Source organism: Puma concolor, chromosome B1, assembly GCF_028749965.1.
Source record: "Puma concolor isolate L17-30 chromosome B1, mPumCon1.1.hap2, whole genome shotgun sequence".
Classification (NCBI taxonomy): Eukaryota; Metazoa; Chordata; class Mammalia; order Carnivora; family Felidae; genus Puma; species Puma concolor.
The window spans coordinates 195,590,733-195,618,730 of NC_141670.1; the positions used below are offsets into that span (position 1 = coordinate 195,590,733).

The window sequence follows — 27,998 nt, forward strand, 5'->3', positions numbered from 1 at the left end:
GTGCCAGAGCCAGACTCAAACCCAGCCTGGTCTATTCCACGGTCCGCTATTCCAGAATCCATGTCACTCCCTGGTTCATAACCAAGCGTGAGCAATTTGCATCCGTCACTGCCCCTTATTTATTAAACTTCCCAGGCATTTGCCACATTCCCTCCATAAGAACTAATGTGTCAAAAGTAGCCAAGATGAGACCGATCTCTCTCCTAGCCTGCTGGCTGCACTTTCACCCCACATTCAACTCAGCCCCGGCAGCCATCTCATTCTCACTGAAGTTCATAGACGGGCCCCAGGGCCCCTTCCCATTGCCCAATATTCCAGCCACTGACTTTTTTTTTTTTTTTTTTTACCTTATTATAGTGGAAAATTTCAAACTGGCATGAAACAGAACCCCTGATACCTATTACTGAGCTTCAGAAATTTTACTGACTTAAATTCTACTTCAGTGCACGCTTCCAAAGTTCATTAGTGTTCCCTGAATCACTAGGTCTCCTTACCGGGGGACTTTTCCTTAGGATTCAAGCTTAATTTTACTTTTCTGGTTGCCTCCAGCCCCCACTTCTTCAAATGAGATGCCTGGAAAAGCAGTAAACCCTCTTTTTGGTCTTATGCATCTTAGCACTTTTAGACAGCGTTAAGTGGCTTCTGAAATGCTTTGCAGAATGACCCCCATGCAGATATTTCTTTCCGCACGTCTGTAATTCTGTCTTTTGTCCCAGTTAAGCTCTCAAATCCCCTAACCCCAGCTCAGTTTTTTCCAAGGCCCTGCTTCCCCAGGCTTATCATCGTTGTTTTGTTGTATTCCAACAGATTCCAGGATTTTGTTGTTGTTCCTCTTACACCTTCTTTTTATATTATCTTTCTATCACCACTGTTATTTGCCGTGTGATGGAGTTTAATTACGTAACTACAGTATTTGGGCAGCCGGGTCCAAGCAAATTGTTTCTCATTGGGAGGGGGTTGAAGTCACCTCTGTGTTCCTACATTCCAACCTGTCCCTTGGCCGGCACAGGTTAGATGTTTATTTAAAGCTCACTGAGAAAATGTCTTTATTTTGGCCTTAGGTCTGAAAGCTGCCATCTGTATTTTTGTGGTAAGAGCTTCCAACTGGGAGAGGGAAGGTGGGAATTTGAAATGAATCATCCCACCTGTAAGTATTTGTTCATGTCTGTTTTCTCTCCTATACTATACACTTGATGAGGGCAGGGACTGTCTGCTCTCATGCCCCCGCTACGTAGCACCATGCTGGCACATCGTGTTCAATAGACTTTTGTTTAATTTGCTCGGACAATACCTGCTTCCTATGATTATCATAAATATTAAATGAGATATTGAGAGTAATCGTTACTTTGATAAACGGTAACTGTTACTCTTATTATGAAACCAATAAAATGCAGTCTTGGTTGGTGTGTCTTGATTCCCGGGAAGATAGGGGTAATAATACCCCCTTAGGAGAGTTCATTAGATAAGGGCATGAATGGAAAGTACTTTGCTCAGTGCTTGATAGATAGTACTTAGTTAATAAGTGACAACGAGTACACACACTGGATATGCTTTTTCTACCTTTCAGCACCGTCTTGCAGTTACTATATTTATTTGTCTTCTTATGATGGGGTAATAGTTTCACCTGTTCCTCATATTTTTCCCTAAGATTTATTGAAGCCCTATAATGTGTCAGGCCCTTTCTCATTAAATCATGGCTAATATCATTTACAGTCTGATTCCCTTTTTTTGGATGCTTCTCTGCTCCAAGTTATAAGTAAAATGTTGAGTTTCTCCAAGCTAGGTTATACTCAGAACAAGCACCCAGTACCCAGCCCCCAGCATGGGACATTTCTGAATGTCTCCGGGAGGAATACAAGTAGGCAAACTGCTTTCCTGAAATATCTCACATTGCAACTCCTCCAGGGCAGGCGTAGAGGTGATGTGAAGTCAACACGGGAGCTGGTTCTGCAGGGCCAGGTAGATAATATGAGTGGTTAAGTGACCTGGGTGCCGAATACGCTTCCGTTTATGTCTCAGATCCTTAGCATTTGCCAAATCTGCTACCAGGAGTCCCTCTTTAATGTACCTGATAAAATTCTGTCCAAACTCAATACTTTTTCCTATGCCTTAAAAAAAAAATCGAACTCTAGGTGTTGAATACTTGTGGGTGTCACAGCTGGAAGAAGGGTGTTACTTTTACCTGGTGGGCAGAAGTCAGACATCCCGTCGAACGTCCTGCACACCCAGGACCAACCGTGACAAAGAATTAGCCAGTTCAAAATGTTGAGAGGAATGGAGTTAAAAAACCCTCATCTAGAACAATTTTCTCACTTTGTAATTTTTCCTCCTTCCATAATGAAAATTATTCTGGAATTCTCTCCCAGATTTTACCCATTGGAAGGGATTATCCCATCTCCAAGCACGGTTCCTGCACATACTCCAGTCCTTCATCCACATTCCCTGATCTTCTGTGGGTGAGGTGTCCACTTGAGTTCTGAGAATGGACCAAAGAACTTCATTTGTAAACATTTGAAACTGCTTCCCAGCCACTTTCCTTGATCTTTAAGAACCTGAAACCTATTGGGGCACCTGGGTGGCTCAGTCAGTTAAGTGTCCAACTCTTGATTTCACTCAGGTCATGATCTCACAGTTCATGGGATCAAGCCCCACTTCGGGCTCTACGCTGACAGCATGGAGCCTTCTTGGGATCCTCTCTCTCTCTCTCTCTCTCTCTCTTTCTCCCTCTCCCCTCCTTAAACCTATTAATTAAAAAAACAAATTATTCTGTGTTCTCAGCCGTCAGAGTTTATTGAAATTTTTTTGAAATCTTTCCCTTTGTCCCTAGCAGTTTCTTGGAGTGTTGGGTCAAAGGCTGCTCTAAATGAGTTGGCTGTAGGGAGGCTTTGGGAGAGAAGTTGGCAGGAACTTTAGTGTGGCCCTTACAGCATCTCTGTCCCACTGAAGAGGCTGTTACAATATTAGAACCTATGCAAAGATTTAGAGTTTCACCTTTCCAGCATATATTCAAATTTTAATTTACAGAATTAATTATTGTTAAAATTTGCCAGTTGCTACAGACCATAAGTTCCATTGGGGCTTCTAAATTGTAACTTTCGAGGAATTAAAAGCATGATTGTCATGTAAATGTATAGTGGACGCATATCAAAGATTTTACTCAACTCAGTAATTACTGAGGGGACTAGTAAGATGTTATGACCGGTTCCGAGGACACGTTGAAGAGCAGACATTTACACAGGCAATCAGCAACACTGAAATGAATATTTTCCAGTAGTTGCAAAACATGTCACTAGATGCTTACAGATTTGTAATATGACCCAGTCCATAGAAATCCAAATAAAGGTATACACCTCTATAGAAGCCGCAAGTTCCCTGAACGTCCCTTAGATCATGCCCCTCGCCACACCGACAAAATGCCAGTCATCTGCGTTGCCCATTTCCACGTGTTGGACAACTTCTTCTGCAGGGCAGAGATTGGAATAAGTCCTCAACATATTTTTTTCTGGTGTGAATCCTTGCCAATCTTTGGGGTGAAATAGGTGAGTATCTGTGGGGTGAACATTTAGCTTGTGTATCCCACAGCCTCACTCTCCTAAGCTATGAAATTGGAAATGCAAAGGGGGGTAGGGGCGAGAGAGAGAGTTTGACAAAGAAATAGAAAGAGCGCATAGAAGGGCGCCTGGGTGGCTCAGTCAGGTCATGATCTCGCAGCTGGTGGGATCGAGTCCTGTTCCAGGCTCCGTGCTGAGCATAGGGCCTGCTTAAGATTCTCTCTTTCTTTCTCCCTCTGTCCCTCTCTCCTGTTCAAGAATTCTCTCTCACTCTCTCTCTCTCTCTCTCTCTCTCTCAAAAAAGAGCAGATATAATAACTACCATTTATTGCCTACTCTGTGCCAAGGATGTTACATATGTCAGCTCACTTAATCTTTGCAAACCCCTCTATTTTGTACGTAAGGACACTGAGGTTCACAGAGGTTAAGTAACTTATTCAAGGGTATGCAGTGAACATGCTTATTGATTTGGTGGCTTCCATGTTTCATGTTGTCTCTAAGGGAGTGAGCTCTGGGAGGGCAAGGGCTTACCCTTTTGTTTTATTCTCTGCCATATCTTGCTCAGTCTGGCCCCCAGAAGGGGCTGAGTCAATATCCATTGAATGCATGGATAAGCGATGTATGAGCGAATGAATGAATGGATGAATGAGTGAATGAATGAAAGAGCAGAGCAAGGACTCATTCCCGTATCTGTTCAAACACCACATCCCATAAGTTCTCCACTACACTACATCACAAAAAATAGCTGTCCTTCTTCACTCCGTGGAGAAGGTAGCTGGATGGAACTATAATTTTTTTTAAGTTTACTTATTTATATGTAGAGAGAGAGAGAGAGCATGCATGCACAGGCAGACATTTATATAGGCAATCAGGAATGCCGAGAGAGAGAGAGAGAGAGATAGAGAGAGAGCGAGGGAGGGAGGGAGGGAGAGGTTCCCAAGCAGGACGCAAACTCATGAACCATGAGATCATGATCTGAACTGAAATCAAGAGTTGGATGCTTAATCGACTGAGCCATGCAGGCGCCCCAGAGCTATAATATTTTATACTGTATTTCATAGTTTTTATTTTATTTTGTTTTCCAGTTTTACTGAGAAAATTCTTTTTCCTTGTGATGAGAACTTTTAAGATGTAGTCACTTGGCAACTTTCAAATATACAAAACAGTATTGTTGAGTATAGTCTCCATGCTGTACATTACATCCCCAGAACTAATTTATCTCATAAACGAAAGGTGGTGCCTTTTGACCATCTTCCCCCTTTCCCCCACTCCCCAACCTCTCTGCCCCTGGCCACCACAAATCTGATCTCCATTTCTATGAATTGGTTTTATTAGATTCCATATATAAGTGAGATCATACAGTATTTGTTTTTTCTCTTCTCTGACTTATTTCACTTGGCTTCATGCCTTCAAGGCATTAAGGTGGGTGGGGCTATAACATTTTAGTTACTCTGGCAAAAATGAGTGTTTTAATGAGCAGACAGTTTATTGTGCTTAAAATAAATACCTGATTACAGCTCAAGTGGCAGATAAAGTATGAAGCAAAGGAGAATGATGTTTTAAAAGCCTCACAATGAATTAAAAAAAAAAAAGTGGGGTGCCTGGGTGGCTCAGTCAGTTGAGTGTCCGACTTCGGCTCAGGTCATGATCTCGCGGTCTGTGAGTTCGAGCCCCACGTCGGGCTCTGTGCTGACAGCTCAGAGCCTGGAGCCTACTTCGGATTCTGTGTCTCCCTCTCTCTCTGCCCCTCCCCTGCTCATGCTCTGTCTCTCTCCCTCTGTCAAAAATAAATAAACATTTAAAAATAAATGAATAAAAGTCTCCCAATGAGGGAAATATACAAGGGGTAAATAAGAGGAGAGATAGCATTTGATAAAAGTTTTATTATTTTTTTTCCCCCAAGAATGTTCTGGATCAAAGGAAGTGGAATCTCTAGCTCCTGACCTATATGGTAGGTGCTGCATAAAAATTACTGAATGAGTGACTAACAAATGCCTTAAGGAATGCTTTCATATGATGGGCGGGGAAGTGCCAATTCTTAGAAGGAAGTAATAGTAGCAATTACTCCCAGAGGGGTAAAACACTTCTTAGTGTAGAGGTCACTTTTACTGTTGTATGAATTACACGTCCCTGGGTGAGCCTTTTAGGGGATATGATAAAAACTGACAACTATAGAACCAGAAGTTGCGGAACTTTCTTGCCTACCCCCTTCCTCAATCTCAGTCCAAGCATTGAGACGAAGGCACCTCGCCCTCCTTGAGAAAATGAGATCAAGTATCCTAACGCTTTGTAATTCTCTGCCCTGTGCCGCTCGTTTATTCCCATATGGTGACGAAAGGCAAATTATGAAGCCCTGTCTGAGTTAGTGTGCGTTAAAAACGATGTCGGCACAGATGAAAGCCAGCCCTAGAGATGAAGCATTTATTTGAAACCGTTACTGGAAGACAGATTCAGCACATAAAATGTAAAACCACCCCACGCTGGCCCCCAGTGAATGGGATGGGGTTTTCCAAATTCCCAAGTTCAGCATCCAAGCGCTGAGACACTGGTCTTGGCCCTGTTCTGGCCCTTGCTCTGTCTTTCCTCCTCTTTGTCCAAACTGGGGTGAAGTTTTCTTCCTCTGCCTTTGAATTCGTACACAATGGGCTTGATGAATGAGTTACAAATCTTACCTGAAGGTTCTTGAGGTTCAAGAAGAATGTTTTTTTTGGCTTTGGGTTATTAAACATCAGCAATGCTATTTTTGGTTTCTAAGCCCAGAGGCAAGGGGAGAAAAAGCAAGATGAACGAACAGGAAAGTATGAGGTAAAACGTTTATGGGAGAACTCTGGCTTGCACGAAGCCATTCCTTTGAAAACGAGTGGCATTTCTATTTGGAACAGTCAGTTTCTCTCCTTCTCTCTCCCCACAACTCCCACCTCCTGCCCCCGGTCAACTTCTCCCTCTCTCCTTAGCCGTCTCTTACACAAATTTCAGTCTTAAGACAGGGCAGCAGATGTTGAAATGACACAAACTTGTTTTCCTAAAGGGTCATACACTGTCATGTTTGTTGGTCATACAAACACATTATTGGGGAGGGACATAGTTATTTATAGAATTAGAATAATTAGAATAATTATTAATCAGAATTAATTAGAATAATTAATTAGAATAATTAATTAGAACATTATACTGATTATTAGTATTAATTAGAATAATTAGAATAATATACTCACTAACCTATTTTATTTCAGTCTTGGGTGATTCAGAGAAGGCTATCCAAAGTCTTTTGTAAGGAATGGCTTGTCAAAGATTGAGGAATGTTGAATGGCCAAGCGTTGTATACTCTCACAGTAATTAATGTCAACACTTCATTTCTAATGCCACAGAACCCTGATCATTTCCACTGAAACTTAAGTTTCTTATCCCATCCTGTTGTCATTTTTGCTTTATTACGGTTCACTATTTAAACCAATGCCATCCATTAGACCTTCCTGTGCTGATGAAAATGTCCCCGATCTCCGATCTCCAGGGTCCCAAATGGCAGCCTCGAGCCTTATATGGTCACTGAGCAAAGCTATTGGACAGATGAGGAATGTGAAGCCCAGGGCGGTTACATGACTTCCCAGGGACGACATTGGCAGTGAGTGACAGAACCTGAATGAATCTCCTGGCTCTCTCCAGCTGCCACGATGCCTCATGTTTTGATTTCATTTGGGCAGGAAAAATGAGGGGCGATTTCAGAAAGGAAGGCCTAATTTTTGCACCTAATGACTGGGTGGAAAAATGCGAATAATATTACCTCTCCCAGCCAGAGAAATTCAGTTGTGCTAGAATTTCTAATTCGAGATTAGAAGACTAGCATTAGGACTCCAAGCTGAATTGAACAGAACAAATCATTAAGTCCTGCATTACTATCTGCCTAAGGCTGCTCAGAACCGATCTTAATATTGTGTTCTATGTTTATTACATATTCATTAAATTATTGAACCCCTACAATGGTCCACATAGAGTAGGTGCTGGGGGGTGGGGGGAGAGTGTAGGAAAATGGATACAAACAGTTGAAGCATTCAGTGCCTACAGGAAGACAGATGGCCAACCATTTCAATGAGGTGCTAGAATGCCATGCCACATTGTCAATCAGGGGAGCACCGGTCAGAGGGTTTTATGTTATCTTCTGGTATACTGCGGTTAGGGCAATGATGGGCTCTGGAAGCCAGATCTGGGTTTAAATTCAGCGCTTCGCTTAGTACCTCTGTGACCTCGGGCAAATTACTGAACCTGTGTTTAGCCTTAAGATGGAGATAATAGGCTGTCTTTGTCACTGAGATTATACAAAATAATGCACTTGAAGCACCTGGCCTAGTGCCTTGTTCAGAGGCAACATTCATTAGGTGTTAGTGCTCACTTCTACTCACTTCTACTACTGTCGTCATTGTTATTTTTACTATTATTGGTAGGAATAAACATGAGCCCTATGAGGCATAATTGTCTTTATTTTGCAGGCAAGGAAACTGAGGCTTGGGGAGAATAAGCAGCCAAAGTCACAGTGATAAAAAGGGACAGGGTCAAGGTTTTAGGCAAGTCAGAGCTGGCTGCTGGCAGGAAGGGAGGACTCCCCTCTGGGCCCAGCCCTGCGAGGGCTGCCTTTGAGCAGAGGTGTTGGGAGGCCTCTGGAGGTGTTGAGGCAGAGGCCTCTGACCAGTAGGAGCTTCAGAGAGAAAACCTCAGGCCTGATCAGAAGACTTAAACTACCGCCTAAACGGGCTATGCCTGTAGTGTCATTTTCAGAAATGCCCTGAACTAGCACTTGTCGTCCTAGAAATATGCACATTCAAGATCAGTTTAAACTTTAAATCAAACAAACAATGCTCCTTCCAGCAGCGGTTTTATGCTAGATCCTGGGGTAAGGGCGAGCTACGTTGGGAATGTTCCTGTCCATTCTTCCCTCCATCCGTATCGCAAACATTAAACGCCTACCGGGTACTATCCGGTAGCATCCCGATGGTGCTAGTCTTCCCTAAATCTTACCTTTCCTACAAGGGTATCTCATTTCGAGACAGGAAGTGGTGAGTGAGGCGTGAGGTGCCCGTTGGTGAGAGCAGTTAGGGGCGGGAGGGAGTGCCGAGGGCCGGTTTCCACCCGCTGCAGCTCGGGGACGAGGGGATGTCAGGGGACTCTCCGCCCCGCATCTGAAAAGAGCAATTACATCCTGCTTCGTGCTACAGCAGATGCCTAGATGCGTACACGAGAGCAAGGACAGCTTTAGGCGGGTTTTCCAGGCTTTGTGATCCGTACAGACTACCGCACCAAACGATTTGGGTTGGGTTTTGTTTGGGTAAATTAGAAAAGAGGTCTGTTGGGGGTCGGCAATCGAATATCTAAAGCTGGGGGCGGGGTCAACCGAGGCCCACCGAGCTGGGGCCAGAGAGGGGAGGAGTTTTCCGCGGGGTGGCTGCATTCCACCCGGAGGCTCGGCCCAGGTGAAGGGGGCGTGGGTACTGTGCGAGGGGCGTGCGCGGCCGAGCAGGACTCCCGCCTCAGGAAATGCACGCAGTCCTGGGCCGGTGGGTGCCTCGGGGCGTCGCGGCGAAGCCGCCCTGCCGACCCAGTCCGGGGCGCGTCCAGAACCCCAGGCTTAGTTAGCTACCTTTAAAATCCCGAGCCGGTCCCGGACCGGGAACCGGGCCGCCAGCTCAGCTCTCCCGCTGGGGGGGTGAGTACGCTCGAGATAGCACTGCCATTCCCGAGGCTCCATCCGCGAGTGCCCGCCCGAGAGCAGGGGGAGGCCGCAACAGGTCCCCGCGGACCCCGCGGGCCTCGCTCGCGCGCCTCCAGGGCCGGCGCCTTTCCCGGCGCGCCGCGTCCCGGGGACTGACCCGCGCGCGGGGCAGCCGGGCGGCCACTCCGGAAGCCGTCCCGGTGGTCCCCCAAGCGGCTCATAAATCATTCATGAGCCGGAGTCGGGCGAGCCCCGCCGCAGGGGGGAGGGCGGGCGGCGCTGGGGCCGAAACGGGAGCAGGACCCGGCGCACGGTGAGTAGCGGCGTCCTCATCCCGGAGCCCGGGAGGCGTCTGCGGAGACGGTGGGGGCCCGAGCGCACCCCCGGCCAGAAGGCTGGGGGCAGGAAATCGGGACCGGAGAGGCTCGCTGTGCGCCCTCCTCTTACCGCTGGCCCGGCGGCAGGTATTAGGACCCCCCCCCCCCCCCCCGAGAGCGGCCGGGAAGCCAGGGGGCTGCAAAGTGGGCGAGGTGGTTCGGGCGCCGGGGCCAGCGGGAGTTCCGGGCAGAGGGCGGACGCGCGCAAACTTTGCCGGGTGGCTGTGTGGTGGGTCTTCTTTCCATCCCCTGGAGGGGAGCCGGCGGCTGCGGCGCGCCAGGTTCCAGGGCACAAGCCAGCGGGACCGCGACCCCCGAGGCCGGGGGGCTAGCTCTCAGAGACTGCGGAGGACCGAGGGGAGGCTCGTCAGGGAGTTGGGGAACTGTTCTGCGGCGAGTGGAGTGCTGGGGGTGGCCAGGAGGTCGCGGGGCACGGAGCCTTCCCTGCTGGGGATGGAAAGGGGTCACCTCCCTCTGGCTTTTCCAAATGGGAGTACGCGGTGCAAAGGACCGCAGCAAGAGGGGGACCCTGGGGGAGCAATGAGAGGCCGTCTCCCCGCGCCCATGGGAGAGCGCACGCACCGCTGGCTTGACGCAGCCCCCTGCCCACTTGGGTGCACAGCTCGGGCACCTACGGCGTTTGCCGCGTGGAGCACTGGGTGCTGCGTGCTCCGGGCGCACCTCGCCAGTACGGCGCCGGCTGGGACAACAAAGGGAAGCGTGGACAGAGGAAGGAGCTTCGAGGTGCGGGAGAGGCGGGGCCCGAGGTCAGTTTCCCCGAAAGCCCGCGCCGAGAGGGAGGGGATCCGATGGGGTGGCACACCGCCCCGGTCCCCTTCCTCCCAGGCGACCCCGATGCAGCCTCCCCGGGGCGGCGGCGGGGAACCCGCGCGGACGCGCTCCGGCAGCCAAGTTACTCCGGCAACCCCCTCCCCCAAGCGGCGGCGGATTCCTTGAGTCTCCTCGCTTCCCGCGCCAGCCCTGCAGCCCATTCTTTTGTGTCCCGCAGCCCGGGAGAGCCTCCTGCGGCGGAGGAAGAGAGGGCAGGAGGGGGCCCGGCCTGGCGGTGGGTTGGAGAGCTAGACTGGGGGGGGGCCGGCGCCCCAGGCTTCCTGCAGCAACAGGTTGAGCCTTAGCCCCAGGCGGCTCGCTGACCCTTCTCCCGCCCGGGCTCCCGGATCCCGAGAGGCTTTCCAGGCCGCCTGTGGGCTGCGGCTGACCTTTGTGAAGACACGCAGGTGAATGATTGGGGTCCTTGAACGCCCCACTGGAGACTCAGGCATCTGCTTTTACATGTCAGGTTGAACCTTGCGAAATGGAGCCGTTTTTGTGGCTCAAAGACTTTCTCACTCTTTTGAGAGTATCCTCGGAGCTGTCCTGTCAATCAGGGTGAGCCCCGGGCCGCGGTGGGGTTTGTGGGATTGATCCTGGCAATGGCAGTAGAGACCTTTCATTGACTAGCAGCTGTGTGCATTCGGGGTCTCACCCTCCAACACCATTCAAAACCCCACTTTACAGATGAGCAAAGCAAAGCACTGAGAAGGTAAGCAACTTCTCATGGCAAGGTTAGTGAGGGGAACTAGAGACTCCTGCCCTGTCTCAAGTGAGGCCTGTTGTCACTTCAGCAATGACCTTTAGTTTTGTTTTGTTTTCTTGATATGCCCCATAATTTTTTTTAAATGAACTTCTTTATGATTTCTGCCGTGGACTATTTCTGTGCATTCCCAGCACCGTGAAGCAAACAAGTGTATCAAAGGGCAAGTGTATCAAAATAATAAGGCTTTAAACCAAATATTATTTTATTGGTACCATTTAAAATATGAAGGTTTTGCAGGGGACCAAGAGCTACCTCAGATATGTTAAGGGGCAGGATGCTTTGTTGCAAGTGACGGAAGCCCACTCTCGGTAATTTTAGCAGAAATGGGACTGAGGACTGGGTAGCTTAGAGAAGTGACAAGGAGGCTGGCTAGCCGGGCTCAGGAGCTCATGCGGGACATACAACAGGACCCCTGATTGCTGTGTGGCCACGGATGCCACCACAAGGCCCTGGATATGGCTGCTGACACTGTGCCATCGTGTCTAGAATGAATTAGAAACTGCCCCTGCGTGAGTGTGCGCTCCAGGCACAAGCCCAGGAGTAAGCATCTGCTTGGTGAGTCTGAGGCACCCCCCAGGGCACAATTTGGGCACCTCCACTGACCTCACCATGAAACCCAGGGTTGTTGCCCACAGGACTCACAAAGGCGGAGTCTGAAGTTGAGCAGCTCATCCCTCCCCCAAATCCCAGATGACCAGTTCCTACTACAAAGCTCCTTTTGAAGGAAACTCCATCAAAAGAAGAAGAAATGAAGGTGGATGGTCACCATATTTGTTTTTCAAACAGTCTTTGTGGAAGTTCCATCCTCCGGGCTCCAAGCTCACAATCATGTGAAATATTTGCTCCAACTTCACATTCTTGGGCCCCCTTTCCAGTTTGAACTCAGTGGATTTGCAATGGACACCAGGAATCTGCACCCCATAAATCAGAAAAATGGTGAATTCGACTTCTTGATTGGTCCAGTGCCCGTGTGAGGAGGTAGCCCCCGAGGGAACAGTTTCCAAGGCTTGCAAAGTTGAGGGTCCCAGCAGAAGGCACTGCCCCAGGATGGTAGACCAGTTGCTGTGCGATGGGTGAATCCAGCAAGGAGACAATCTGCTGCATATATTGTGGGAATAGCGACAAACACCCCGACACCTCCCTTCCAGAGGCTTTGGGACCACTGATAAACACTTGATACAATTTTGAAATAGGTAAAAATGACCGTGTCATGTCAGTTCTCCCTCTACCCCTCACCACTGGATTTCAGCAATCCTTACTGAGTGCCTACTGTGTGCCCGACTCCGAGGTACAGAGACGAGTAAATCAGGGGCCCCACACAGCAGCTGGGATGGATCAGCTCAATGCAATAGAAGAAGGGCATTTGGGGAAGACGTCATTGCCAACTGGCATGAGTTAGGTGAGGAAGCGCGCGGGAACAGTGCTGGTTCTCAAACTTCAGTTGTGCTGAGAATCAGTCACCGGGAAGAGTGTTAGAAGTGCAGATTAATGCACTTGCTGTGTGTGGCCACAGATGCCATCACAAGGCCCTGGATATGGCTGCTGACACTGTGCCCAATAATTAGCATTTTATATAAATACCCCATTATATGGGGATGCTGCTCTGGGGCCGGGAGAGCTGGCCTCCGTGTGTTCGGGCAGTTCCAGGAGCTGCCCTGAGATGCCCTGGCTGCCCCCTGAGCTTAACAGGTGAGGTCCCCGCCGAGATGCCTTTCGCCTTGACTTTTATTAATTATCTGGGGTTTCCTAAGTCGTGAGATTTTAGTATTTTCCTCACATTCAGCCCACACTTAAGGGGGATGGCACGACACTTTGGAGCAAAGGGTGAAGAAATCTGGACGGTAGCTGCGGTCCTGGCTGGCTTGATTGGTGCTTCCAGCCTCGCAGCAGTGAGTGGGGCCGCCTCTCATGTGCGATTTGCCTTCCCCCACTTTTTCAGGAGGAAGGTTGAGACTGTTTCTTCCAAGCTCTCCCTCAGGCCTCCTGCCGTCTCTCTCCTTCCCTGGCTGAGGCCCGGTGGTGGCCTCACCAGGAAGTCAGCTTTTCTTACCCGCTGAGCCTCTAATCCTTCCAGCTGCTGTGCTCCCTGCCCCTCCCTCAGCTGCAAACAAGATAAGATGGGCGTGTGGTGAGTGTGTGTGCTGTGTGTATGTAAGTTTCGGGCATGTATGGAGCGTGTTAGTGTGTGTGGTAGGCTTGTGTGTGGTGTGTGAATGTGTAGTGTATCAGTGTGTGGTGTATCTGTGTGTTAGTGTGTGTTATGTGGATGTTTTGTGTAGTGTGTGTGTGTGTGTGTGTGTGTGTGTGTGCATGCCTGCCCGCTGGTCTAAAGGACGGCGGCCAGCCTGAATAACACACACCGTCTCCTCTCCCCTCTCTCTCCCGCGCGGGGTGGCCCCGGAGACCCGCCCAGAGTGACCTTCAGAGGCCAGCTTGCTTCGTGTCTTTCTCATCTGTCCTCTCTGGAGACGATGGGAAGGTGGCGCAGAACAGGCCCGTGTTTGAGCGTACACGCGGGTGGCTTCCAGTCAGGACCAGTGAAAGGCTAGAGCCTGCAGCGCCGAGGACGGGGCGCCTGCAGCAGCCAGGCCTGGAAGGGCCAGTGCAAAGTCACCAGGGTCCTGGTGTACCCGTGGGTGCGATGGAGCGTGGACGCGGAAGCCCATACGGGGTTAACCCGGTTGGTGCCGGGAGCCAGAGGGGCTGAGCAGCCCGTGATTAGATAGAGAGAGTGTTCGGGGTCATTCTGTTGGGAGCTCTGTGCAGAAGTAACTTGAGTGGAACGGGGCTTAGAAGATGAGGCAACATCCAGGGGATTAAATTCGAATTAACATCTTTCAGGAACACTCAGATAGTTCCTGAAATCCCACCTTTGTTTGGAGCTTTCTTTGACTTGGGGGAATGCAGGCAGTGGGGCCTCCGGCCCCTTGTGCAACGCGTCACTGTCTGGACCCCCCTTCCACCCTCTCACGGTGTTTCAGGAGCACCCTGCCCTTACTCTGAAAGTTACTGAGCATGTATCTAATGTACAAAATGGTACGCAATCAGGGCGTTCCTGACCCCAGTTCAGAGAGTACGAGCACAGCATCCCAGGTCTTCTGGTAGGTTCTGTTCTGGTGCTCCTAGTTCCTCGCAGTGGCACCAGCCACACCATCATTTTGATTTATATCGTGCAGCACTTACTGCGTCTGACTCTGTGCCCTGTCCCCCGTTCACGGTTGGGGACAGAAACACAAAGGGACAGGGTCCACTTTGGAGACCTTCTAGGTCTCGTGCCCTCACTAGACACTGGCTTGGTAGCTGCTTCTAGAATTCCTGTTCATTTCTCCCTCCGACCCTTGGGGCGGGTACCCTGTCTCTCATCACTGGGACCCCCAATTTCCAGGTAGTGACTTGGCGGCAGAAGTTTCCATCACGATTACCCAGTGGACGTGTTAGAAAGATAGATTCCAGTGTCATCCAGCCTTAGAGAGTTTGGTTCCTGCCCTTGAGGCCTTCTAGTTTGGGTTGAGGGTGAAGTGGAGAGGGGGATGCCTGAAATAAGGTCAGTGAGCAAATGAGTAGAATAAAAGGCAGAGAAAATGAATCTCCAGAGGTACGGACAGCAACAGCAGCCTGGAGAAAAGCAGTCTATGGCAGGAGGGCTCTGGACCCCTGAGACACAGGGCTCTTTAGGAAAGGTGTCCTGGTGTCCTGCTCAGAGCTTGGGCTTTCAAGGCAATGTCCTGGTTTTGAACCGTGGCCCCACCGTTAAAACAGCCGTCACCTTGGGCAAGTCCCCGGGAAGTCCTCTCTGTGGTTGTTTCCTTATCTGTAAATGGGGTCCAGCCAGCACAGCATGTAGAACATTGTCCAGAACATAGTAAGTGGCCGGTAAGTGTCGGTTTCTAAGCCTTCTCTACACCATAGGGTGTTTCTTGAACCCATAAAAGGTCTGTGTTCTGCGTCTGGCCCCTGGGGAGGGACCTTCTGGCTTTCTTGCCCCAGCAGTTCTAAGCAGGCTCTGTGTTTGCCTCCCACACAGCGGATTAGGCGGAGTGCTGGCTCTAAAGCTTTGCAGGGAAGGTCCTGGGGCGGGCAGGCTGCATGCCAAGTCACTGCTGCCCTTCTCTCCCACCAGGGATGGTGCCTTGAGCCACGGAGCCAGACCCACACCCACAGAAGGCCCTTGGACGCGGTTCACTGCATGCCAGCCCAGCCAGGAAAGGGAGGACTCCTCACACCCCGGGCTCTCCGCGCAGGAAAAGGAACGCAGGCTCCTGTCTCACCCAAGGCTTCCAGAACCTCTGAGACAGGAGGCCACCAGCTCCACCTCATGCGTGGGGGACCTTGCTAGCGATGGCCCTCCTCCTCGGCTTCCTGCTGCTGCTGCTGGAGCTCTGCAGGAATACCCTCTCCCTGGGATCACGGTCATCTACAGAGGGTACGGAGGTCTCGGAATTGGAATTGCCTGCCACGAACTATGAGACCAAAGACTCCTACAAAGCTGGGCCCATTGGCGGTCTCTTTCAAATCGTGCACATCTTCCTCCGCGTGGTGCAGCCCAATGATTTCCCCGAAGGTGAGTGCCCGTTGCATAGAACAGAGAGGACTTGTCCCCAGACACGCTGCCGTGTGCGCACACGATATTGTTTGTTAATAACGATATAGTAAGTGTGTAATATACTCAGCATTTTAAAGCATGAGATTCAAAGTGATTGGACTGCACAGGAGCAGAAAGTATTGAGACAGAAGTTAAGAAAACTTGCACCAGCTTAAATAGACTGTCAGGAATGTGATTATAAGAAATGAAATCAAACTGTGTTGCTAAGTTGGTTTTCCAAGTCTTGATCTTTCTTCCCTCCCTCTTTTTTTTTTTTTTTTTTTTCCCTTCCTGGTTAGAGCAATGACTTACTCTCAAGTGCAAACTGCAGGTAAAAATGAGGGTAAAAATGCAAATTCTTTGACATCAAATAAGTTAATAATTACCTCTGGTGGCTAGACCTGCACTTACAAATTGGCCTCTCCTCCACCCACCACAAAGTGCAATTTCGCATTGCTTAGGACAAAGACAGGCCTGACCCAGTGTGTTTGCCTGAGTGACTGTTTGCTTCAGTTCCAAGACCTTACGTGTGAGGAAAGGAGGGATGGCTCCTTGTTGGAGCCTTGATGGCATGGTGCCTCACACTTCGCGAGGACCGCTGTGTTTGTCCTACTCCCTGTACTCAGAAATCTGCGGGTATGTGTTTTCAGGAATGAGATTATGAAGATTTAAATGGTCTGTGGGAAGTATGTGCTCTTAGGGTTTGGCAGTCTAAATACTTACTGACTTAATATTAGATCTCTTCTAGGCTTGTTTTTTAAACTAAGAAGATTTGAACACTATTATTACCACAATATACAAATTAAAAATTTGTGGTAATCATTATCATCTTCCTTAACTGGTTAGCTGTTGTTCATAAGAGAATTGTGTGTGTGTGTGTGTGTGTGTGTGTGTGTGTGTGTGTGTGAGAGAGAGACAGAGACAGAAAGATGGAGAGAGGGTGAGAGGGAAAGAGAATGTATTTAGTGGACTTTAACACTTGTTTGTATTATGGGCATTGGTAGATTTTCATTAAGACCCATTTATATTGGAATTGTTTTGGATTGGGGCACCTGGGTGGCTCAGTTGGTTAAGCATCCGACTTCAGGTCAGGTCATGATCTCTCAGTTCACAAGTTCCAGCCCCGCGTCGGGCTCTGTGCTGACAGCTCGGAGCCTGGAGCCTGCTTCGGATTCTGTGTCTCCCTCTCTCTCTGCCCCTCCCCCGCTCATGCTCGCTCGCTCTCTCAAAGATAAATACAAACACTAAAATTCTTTAAAATAAAAAAAAGAAAAAATTTTCATTTATTTATCTTAGATTAAGCAACTGAAACAGTTCGAAGTGTAGTTCTTAATTTTTTGTTAGTTTAAGTTTTAATTCAATGAAACAAATCACTTTGGGCCCTATCGTCATTGAAGAGAATCCTAAACAAATACTACTTACTATTTATGTCCCTGCTTAAGAGACTAAATCTGGAAATCCAAAAGACAGAAGTAGAAAATAAACAGTTTATTTATTAATATTGGATACAAGTTCACTATTCTTAGTAGATACCTTTTCACTTATTTGTAGCGTTGGTGTAAATATTATTGAATAAACAAATACCTACTAGCGTTTTTAGTCTTAGCTTCTTTGCTTTTTATGCAAAAGGAATAGAATTCAGTTATTTCATATGAATTTATAGTGACATCTTCAAAAAGATTGTGAAGCATCCATGTGTTATTAAGGCATATCATGTAATTAGTTAATCCTATAATCTCTTTCCATATGTTGCTTTATTTTGCTTCCTCTAGATTTCATAGCGCAGCTTCCTCGCACTTAGTTTACAAGGGAAAGCCATATTTTTTAAAGTCTTCATTCAAACAATCAGGTCAAATGGCATTTTGCTTCCAATGCATTCTAAGATTTTGAACTCCAGCATCATTATTACTCTGGAAGGAGGCGTCTGAAGAATTTAAATCCTGCTGTAATCTGAGGGTGTTAGCCTTGCTTGTCCCTTGACCTTCATCAATACTTATTACTTTGGAAGAAGAAATTCCCAAAAGTCTCAACAGGAGATCAGAGCAGACCAGCAGTGCCCCTTTCAAAAAACAAACCAAACCAAAACAAAACAAAACAAAACAAAACTCATTAGGTTCCTTAAAGAATATTATATTGAATTTCACAGGTGACATCATGGAGTGTTGGTTTTTTCCCACCACCTCATTATTTAAATTTTTTCATCTAGTTACTAGATTTCATAATGGTCTCAAAGTGTCCATTAGGTGCTTTGTCACATAAAGGAAAAATACGAGACACATTTTTTCCTGCTGGGGCCAGCGCATTGCATGAGCACCAGATCTTAGGCAGGTGTCTTCATAATTGAAGATATAAAACAACAACAGTGGGAGAAAGAGAGAGAGATAGAGAGAGAAAAGGAATCCTATTTAGTAGCTTAACTAATGCAAGGCATTAACCGAAACAGATGACTTCAGGACAGGTCTTCTATAAAATAACATCCTCGCAGAAAAAATTATCCCCTAGGTATACTCTTTCATTCGGAAGAGTAGAGTGATTTATTTTTTATTTATTTAAAAAAATTTTTTTAATATTTATTTTTGAGAGAGAGAGCACCAGCAGAGGAAGGGCAGAGAGAGAGGGAGACACAGAATTTGAAGCAGGCTCCAGACTCTGAGCTGTCAGCATAGAGCCTGACGTGGGGTTCGAACTCACAAACCGTGAGATCATGACCTGAGTCGAAGTCAGACGCTTAACCAACTGAGCCACCCAGGCACCCAAGAATAGAGTGATTTAGATTCAGAGTCGGGGTCCAGTGCAGGAGTGGGAGAGAAAGGAGGACCTTCCAGCCTGGGGTCCCTTTTTTCATGCCATTGGACTGGGAAGTTTTCCACTTTACCTCCTGTGTCCGAGCAAAACAGCATACCACATTTTGCATTTGTAACTCTCTAAAGCAAAGCCTGGGTTGTAGCCTTATAAATACAAGATGGAAGGTCTTGTTTAGCTGGGACTTGAGACAAAGGCCTACTTAACTTCCTGGGCAGACCAGAAATACAGGTAACTGCCATATGCCACAACAGAATATGCCCAAAAACCTGGTGTGGGTACTTCATAAATACCTGCCCTGGTCTGAAGCTTCAAGAAGGATACTGAGTCTTGGGCTTGAACTCACTCAGAAGAGAGTGATGGCTTACATTTGGGAGGAGTCACTTGTCCATTCATTCAACTTAGAAAGGGTGTCAATGGCAGGATGACCAGGGGGAGCTGAGGGAAGGGTGTTCTAGCCATGGGGAATAGCATGCCCAGGGAGTGGCGGAGATAGTGGTTCATGGGGGACCCATGAGGTGGGTATTCATGGAATAAGTCTGCGAAGGTCAGAGAGCCAGAGCTAGAGGACCCTGACTGGCAGGCTGGGGAGTTTTGTAGAGAAAAGGAACCTAAATCAGCATGAGCAAAGGTTTCACTCATTTGGCAAGCATTTATTGAGAGCCCCTGCTTTCTGTTATATACCTGCTAGGGGTTGTGAGCCAGGGTGGAAGGGGAATTGAGTTTTGGGAAAAGAATCTGATAGTGGCTGGTAGGAGACGTATTAGGGAGGTAGAGGTCCAGAAGGAGGTAATAATGGACTAACTTAGCACAAGGCAAAGGTAATGGGGAAAACAGAGGCAGGATCCATTTCATGGATTTCATTTCAAAGGACTTTGGTTCAAACATACTCTTGCCTATTACCTACCGAATGACTTGGCCAAGTTAATGTTTAGAACCTCTGTTGTCATAGACGTATTATGACTGTAATCATACCTTGCTTTATAGCTTTGTCTGTGAGGCCGTATGTAAAGCCTATGTTTAAAACTGTGGCTGAAAGGCATAGACACAAATCCTCAGTGTAGCTGCTATTAATATTATTTGAGAGGAAGAATTGACCAAATTTAATGCCAAGATTGGTGTCGAAAAGGGACGTGGGAAAAGGATGTCTCCAGGAGGGATCATTAAAATGTCCTTGCTGCTGCTCTATCAGGAATATTCTCCATGGAGTTGCCTTGTAAGAATTAGTTCCATTACTTTTGAAGTTTAGCGGGTTGTGTCTCCTGGTAAAGCCCCACAGTAGCAGAATGGGGTCTAGAAGGCAGGGCTTGGGTGCAGTGCTTGTCTACTGAGTGGTCTTTACTCCTCCACAAAAACACTCACATCCGTTTTTGTTTCTTTGTTCTTCCCTGCTGTCCCCAGTATCTGCTGTAAGGCGTACTTTGCTAAGTGTTAGCTCATTTGACTCTCCCAGCAACTTTGGGAGGTAGATGATGGTGGTAACTGGTGGTCCTATTTCTATTCTATTCTATTCTATTCTATTCTATTCTATTTCTATTTCTATTTCTATTTCTATTTTTTTTTCTATTTCTATTTCTATTATACCCACCGTTAGAGATTGGAAAGCTTGAGTCAGGAGATGATATATTCAAGGTACACAACCATCCTCTGGCAGATTGAGAAACCCCTGTCTCCAGGAGTAGTTATTTCTCCTCTATTCCACAGCCTACCTTGTGGGTAATTTATTTCCCTTTTACTTTACCAAAGTGCTTTAAAAGTGTCTGCGGGTCACTATAAAAAATGGTAATTTTTACACACTAAAAGCGTGTGCTGCAGAAGATCATCTGCTGTGGATGCTGACTAGTGCCTTTTCAGTTTCATGTGTCTGTGATGAATTTGGCATAAATCATGACCCAGATCAGAGCTATTCTATTGGAGCAAGTGGGGAAAAAAAAGCATTCTCTGCTTTTATTTTTATAGAAAGTCTCTAAAATTATTCTCTGCTCTGTTTTGGTGTATTTTTAAATGAGACTTTAGGCCGGTTGACCTGTTTCTAACAGCATTCTGGGCTAATCTGATTTGAGCCTGGGATTTGGTGCGTGCCCGATTGGAGCTGGGTGAGCAGGAGGCACAGGAGGAGGGAAGAGTGCATCTGAGATCCGGCAGGTTGTTCTAGTGAATGGGAGTTCCCTCCATTCCAGGTAACAGAAACCTGTTAGTTGAAGGAGTCAAAAAAGAGTTTATCACCAGGACTCCAGGTTTCTCCATGGCACCCAGCCACCAAAGACTAGGTCTCACCTGGGGCCTCCTTGCCTCCCACCTTGGCTCTTCTCTGCACACAGCCACTTCCTACTTCGCCTTCCCATCCCCCTCCCTCTGGGTTCTTCCACTTTTGCCCTACTCGTGGCAGAGAACCAGGATGCCAGCATCATAGATTTCAGGCCAACTTCCTGGAGAATGGTTGGGAGTTCTTCTCTTTAAGTCCCCAGCCCCAATTCCAGTCCTGCCTGGGCCAGTGACCAACCGTGGACCCACTGAATAACAGTGGCCAGCCAGCATCACAGCTCATGGTCCTGTGCTGTGAGCCGTCAATTTACCCGTGGCATCACAGGTAGGGTGGTGCTTCCTGGGAAAGAGGATGGCTGGGTGGACGGCCCAATAGTTGTGTCTTGGCCAAAGTCCACTGGGAATCAGGATGTTGTATTATATCCAACACCTGTGTGTTCTTACTTAATTCAGACAAAGCTGGCATTGTCTTCTTTCGATCACATGACTTGTATTGGCAACGGGCATGGCCATAAAAAAAGGTCATTGAGGGAAAGAACTAATATCTAGTGATCCTTCCTTCCTGGCGTCATTCAATACATTGGGCAGTCTACAACTGTCATCGCTTTCCATCCTAACGTTCATAAGAGCAAACAGCTATGATGTGCCCACTTTCCGGGATTTGAACAACTCAGTAACTCTGTGAGCTAGGTACTCTTCTCATTTTACAGAAAAGGGAGCTGAGGTCCAGAGAATAACTGACTTGTCCAGCATCACACAACTAGTCAGGGGCAGAGTAAGATTGGAATCCAGGTAGGCTGGCTTTATTGTCCAGGCTCATAGTCACTGCCTGTATTTGCCGAACAGCAACTCAGGAGACTCAGGGACTGTTCCAAGGTTACACACATTGATAGGTAAGTGGTTAACCCAGGATTTGACCCAGGGCTCATGACTTGTCCTCCTCCCCCTGCCTGCCACCTCACCGTGCTGCACCATGTCGCCTCTGTGGAGGAGCTCTGCTGTACAGATTGCATTTACATGTCCCCAGTTACCTGTGGGGCAGGGTTTGGGTGGGAGGCGACATGTCCATAGACTATCATGGGCACGACTCTAATCCATTCTACACGTCTTCTGCTTCATAGAACAGCTTTCACGCGAACCTGAAAATCTAGTCTGGTTGACTATATATTCCTGTAACCTTGTCTACAAAGTGCTGCTGGAACGTGCTGCTGACTTTCTGTGTGTAAACAGAAGAGGCAGGCTCTGCTCTTCGGGGAAATGTGTGCCAGTCCCACAAAAGACACAAGAAGAAAATCTTCCTACACTTCTGGTCTCTAGCGATGATGTCCTTTTAGGAAGCCTTCAAGTACATGCAGGAAATGAGAGCTTAAGTATGAATGTAAATAAAGATAGGCCACCCCAGCAGCTGCTGGATGAAGCTGGTGCGGTATTAAATACCACTTGTCCACAGGCATTGAGTGGGAGAGAAGTCCTAAAATTTGCACTTGGAGAAGCAGCTGTAAAGTGCGGCCTGTGCTGGGAAGTCAGTGCCGGGTCAGAACCGCAGAGCAGGACGGACGTTAGCAGCAGAGACGAGAGGCCCAGCAGGCCTGCCATGTATCCTCTGCTTGATGGGGATCTAGATTCGGAAAGGAGCCCTACACTTGAGCCGTGGTGAAGACCTCTCATCCTGGAGCCACTGCCTGGGTTTGAATCCTGGCTCCATTGTTTACTAGCTCTGTAACCTTGGGCCAGTTACTGAAACTCTCTGTTCCTTAGTCTTCCCTCTGTAAAAGGGAGAGAATAATCAAGGTACTTTTGGGGGCAACATAATTCCTAAATAAATCATGTTTGTGAAGCGATTAGGACAGTGTCTCATACACAGTAAGTGCTAGGTGTGTGTCGAATAAGATAGGAGTGTATAAAATTCATATTCATTAAAAGCTTTTAAGTTAATGTCAGATTTGGGGTGGTCACATGGACAAAAGAACAAGTATTTATTTGACCCCCAACTGTATTGGTTTCCTAAAGCTGCCATAACAGATTATCACAAACTTGGTGGCTTAAAACAACAGAAATTTATTCTCTCATACTTCTGAGGGCCAGAAGTCCAAAGTCAAGGTATCGGCAGGACCACGCTGTCTCTGAAGGCTCCAGGGGAGAATCCTTCTTGCTTCTTTCGGCTTCTGGTGGCTCTAGGTGTTCTAATCTCTGCCTGTCTTCACATGGCCCCCTTCTGTGTCACTGGCTCCCTCTTCTCTTATAAGGACACCTGTCATTGGCTTTAGGGATCACCCTATATCTAGGATGATATCATCTCAAGATCCTTAACTTAATTAGGTCGGCAAAGACCCTTTTCCCAAATAAGGTCGCTTTCACAGATTCCTGGGGTCGAGAGTTGGGCATGTCTTTTTCAAAGGCTACCTTTCAACACACACACACCCATGACAGACTTCTTTAGTCCTCCGCAAAGTCTCAGCAATATCAAGTAATGTGGCCAAGGTCATATTTCTGAAAAATGGAACCAGATTCAAACCTGACTGATTTCAAGGGCTCACATTCTAATCCTGCAGATAGGTAGTGAGCTCCTCCTGGAGGCCACGCCTGGTGCTGTTTGGCAGAGATGGTGTAGACTGGGTTTCTCTGTTCTCAAAAGAGTAACATTGAGTGAGGAGACCGCCATCTGTTGTTATTCAGGGCATGCTTGTCCTCGATCAGTGTCAAGTGTCAACAGTGGGCTCTTGGCTGTCCAGAGGAAGACTTAGTCACGATGGGGCCAACGGAAGGCTTCATGGAGGAAGTGGCATTTGAACTGAGCCGTAAGGGTGTGGAAGGTTCAAGAAGCAGAGGACAACGTCCCAGGTGTATAAGCAGAGGCCTGAGTGATGCAGGTTGAGACGGGGCTCATAGGATGTGGCCTGGATATGAGGCTAGAGCTCTGTTTGCCTGAGAGATGGCCAGGCCATCAGCCTGGGGAGATGCCAACACATCTGCATGGGGATCTGCTGACAGTGAAGGGTGAGCATCGCTCAGTAAACCTGTCCCCCTGACCTAAGCTACAGGAAGGAGGCCATGGGGAGAATGCATTGTCCACTGAGCCTGTTCTTGGAAATTCTCAGCTACACTTGGACACTAGTGGCCTAGCTTAGTGCTACCCGAGGCATGGCACTTGGAACAAGAGCCTCCATATCGCCTGGGAGCTTATTAGAAACGCCAATTCCTAGGTCCCACCCCATATCTAGCAAATCAAAATCTTTCTTTTAATTTAAAAATTACTGAAAACATTTTTTGTGTTGAAGCATAATATGCATACAGAAAAGCGCCCCTAAATCTACACCTTGATGACTTTTCACAGACTGCATACATCGGTGTAATTAACACCCAGATCAAGGAAAAGAACAAGGTCCCAGAAGAACCCTGTCTTGTTTCCTGCTCATTGTCCCCCAACTCATCCCAAGTGTAACCCCTCTTCTGCCTGTCAGTAGCATAGATTAGTTATGCCTGATGCAACACAGTATGGCCACTTGGTTTTTGGTTTCTTCAGCTCAACATTTTATTTGTAAGATTCACCCAGCTTGTTACATGTAGTTGTAAATATTATTCTTGCTTTTGTATACTATTCTATCACATGAACAAACAGTTTTCCAAGGTGATCTAACAGTCAAATCTTCTTTTCTTAATTAATTAATTAATTATTTTTGAGAGAGAGCGAGTTGGGGAGGGGCAGAGAGAGAGAGAGAGAGAGACAGAGACAGAGGATACAAAGCAGGCTCCGCACTGTGAACACAGAGCCCGATGCAGGGCTCGAACTCACGAATGGTGAGATCATGATTGGAGCTGAAATCAAGAGTCAGCCACTTAACCAACTAAGCCACCCAGGCTCCCCTCCTTCTGTCTCTTTTGAATTTATAGGATACTCCTCTGTGTCTTTTTCTTCCTTGCAGTTTGTTTGCTGAAGAACCTAGTTACTTTTCCTTTAGTATTTCTTACAGGTTGGACTTGACTGGTTCCATTTTCATTGGTGTTCTTAACATGTTTCTCTGTCCTCTTCATTTCCTGTAAACCAGTATTCATAAAGATCAGATACAAGTTCATTTGGGGCACAAAAGCAATTTATAGATGATATTGTATGGATATGGATACTATCTGTCTGATTGTCTTTCTTTTTATGATGTTAACAGCATTGATGATCACTGTCTGGTCATTCATTCATTCATTCATTCATTCATTCATTCATTCATAATGGGTCCAGCCCTTTGAGTAGTATTTGCAAACATGCTCTCAAGTATGAAAGGTTTTGATACTATTAACTATCAAAACTCTTAAGAAACAAAATGGAATACCTTGCATATTCTGTAACTGCACATTTTCACTTAATATATTTCATGGACATCTTTCCATACCTGTTCCTGTTTGGGTGTTGCCCAAACTAGAAAGGTTTTTTAAACAAGGAACTGGAAACATTTATTCCCCAACCTTTTGATGTAGAGCCAAGACTGAAATTTTTTTTTTTTATCATGAGTTAATTGTTTGAAGTTTCCTGATTAGTGTTTCTGATATAAATAGCAGCCAAAATGTATCCTCCATAATTTTTGGTTTCTTTGTTTTGATTTCTTTGAATTCAGAGAAAACACTTAGAGTTCATAGTTGTGTATTTTTAGTTTGTTTTTTCTTCCCAGACTTTTAAAGTTTACTCACACATAATTTCATCCAATTGAATGGTCTTTATTAAGTCTTTATAGAACATTTAGTTTTCTATGCTCAATTCTTTTTATGTGCATATTTTCTCAGTTTGTATAATATTTAATTACATGTTGAACTTATTACACGTATAAAGAGGTAGAAAGAAGCTTGGGAACAAACTGGGTGTTATGGGTTGAATTGTTCCCCCTGCCCCAAAGTGATATGTTGAAGTCCTAACCCCTGGTACCTCAGAATGTGACCGCATTTGGAGATAAGGTTCCTGCAGATGCCAGGAGTTAAGATGAGCCTCTAAAGTTATATGACTAGTGTCCTGAGGAGGGGAAACTTGGACACAGATATAGACAGAGGGAGGGTGTCATGTGAGGACCAGAGGGATGCTGCCACAAGCCAAGAGACCACCAGAATCTAGGAGAGATGGAGAACAGACCCTTCCCTAGAGCCTTCAGAAGGAGCATACTCTTGTCTGCTCTTTGATCTTAGACTTCCAGCCCCCAGAACTGTGAAACAAAACATTCCTGTGGTTTAAGCCACTCCATTTGTGGTATTTTGTTGCAACAGGCCTAGCCAACGTATTCACCCGGGAAGTTGATGAGTGAACTGTTGGGGGGGGGGGGCAGTGTATCCAGAAGAGGTGGTCACTTCACGGTGAAGGACAGCGAACAGCCATGTTTTTGAGGAAAGGAACTGATGGCGAGGTAATCTGGTCAGCTGGAAAGGAGAAGTTAGCTCCGCAAGTCTCTACTGTGCGTTTATACATACATCTGAGTCACTTTAATTCATGAAGATTCAACAATATGTTCTGCAAAGGAACAAAAGGTAGAAATGTTTGTGTCTCTCCACCCATCTACAACCACATCACGTAGTTTTCACCTGAAGGACTTACTGCCTCCATCAGCGCTTAAAAGAAAAACTGGCATTGATGGTTGAGGCCAGAGATTTAAGGGATTTTCAGAGATAATTCCTCTCTATCTGCTTTGTGTTCACTGGTGTCCCTGCCTGATGCGAGGCCCCAAGCCCCTTCAAGATCAGACACCTCATTCTCTTCCCTCCCACCCTTCACATGCCTCCAAGCAAAGTCCTGTTTTTTCTTTAAAAACCTTCCCCACATGATTTGTATTCTGGAAATCTGGAACCTCTGACCTCATTATTTTGTCTGTACTATCTCTGTATCACTTTCTCACTGTGTTACGTGTTTAACACTGCCTTGTGATCGTTTGCAGTCCTAGATGATAAACTTATTGATGTCAGCAGTGCCTGGCACATCAGAGATCCTTCATCATATCTTGCTTTTGTTCTGGGATTTCTGAATTTAAAAAAAGATTATACTTTTCCTTCCCTACCAAGTTTATTTACTCAACAAAGATTGAGTATTTGCTATGTGTAGTTTCTTGAAATACTGGTGTCATGATGATACCGCTGAGCTATTATTATACAGTAAAACCCTCAGGGCCATGTGTCTTTCTAGAGTGTGTTGCTCTCCTTTGAAATTTTCTTCTATAACTTCCCTTACTGTCAGGTTTGCAACTTTCTTCTTCTTCTTTTTTTTTTTTTTAACATTTATTCATTTTTGAGAGTGAGAGAGACAGAGCATGAGTGGGGGAGGGGCAGAGAGAGAGGGAGACACAGAATCCAAAGCAGGCTCCAGGCTCCGAGCTGTCAGCACAGGGCCCGACGCGGGGCTCGAACTCATGGACTGAGAGATCATGACCAGAGCTGAAGTTGGACGTTCAACTGACTGAGCCACCCAGGTGCCCCATGCAACTTTTTCTTTTGTTTTTGCGTTATCAGCTGTTAATGCAGCTCTGCTTTCTAGAATCCTAATGCTTCACTTTATACACTTGAGTTGCAGTGGGTGACTCCATTTTTCCTGTAGAATTCAAGGTGCATGGGCTTTATGATAGCTATATATATTTCGGAGACTTAATACTTTATTTCCAAGGTTACTGCTTTTTTGCTTGTTTGGGAAAACTCAAGTTTATAATGTTTTAGCCAACAGGATTTTCAAACTTAACAGGAATTAAATATCTGTGAAGGCCTTGAGGTTGAGGAACATCATATGTGATTCAGACTAAAGGTGACAAGGAGTCCTGGAGATACTTGAACTGAGAAGGAATAAATATTGAATTAAATCTAAATCGCTACATGGGGCCAATTATATTCATTACTGTCAGGCCCAGTATTTGTTAAAATAATTTAAAGCTGAATTTATTTTTAAATGTAAAGGCAATATGTACACATAAAAAGCAAAAAATTTTCAAAGGTAAGGATTGTTACAAGTTTTGTATGCAGCTGTTCATTCATTCATTCATTCATTCAGTCAGTCAGTCAGTCAGTGTGTATTTTATGAGTGCTTATCAAGTACGAGGCTGTGTTCTGCACTCTGGAAATAAACATCCAAAAAATGTTTTACACACACACACACATACACACACACACACAG

General features: G+C 46.6%; 1 protein-coding gene across 12 annotated transcripts in view; it reads left to right on the forward strand.

The window, feature by feature from the left end:
• Positions 1-27,998, forward strand: part of PROM1 (prominin 1) — a 137,885-nt gene that overhangs the window by 15,113 nt on the left and 94,774 nt on the right. For 9 of the 12 annotated variants that reach the window (XR_015250568.1, XR_015250567.1, XM_086705393.1 and 6 more), the window contains exons 1-2: positions 9,104-9,246; positions 15,347-15,787. Coding sequence is in view for 10 of the 12 variants with exons in the window: in XM_086705393.1 (XP_086561519.1) it covers positions 15,565-15,787 (223 nt within the window). In the remaining 2 variants the exon portion in view is untranslated. Of the gene's footprint in view, positions 1-9,103; positions 9,247-9,546; positions 9,566-9,590; positions 9,717-15,346; positions 15,788-27,998 lie in introns of those variants that run through there. The other 3 variants (XM_086705392.1, XM_086705391.1, XM_086705390.1) reach the window with 3 other exon arrangements.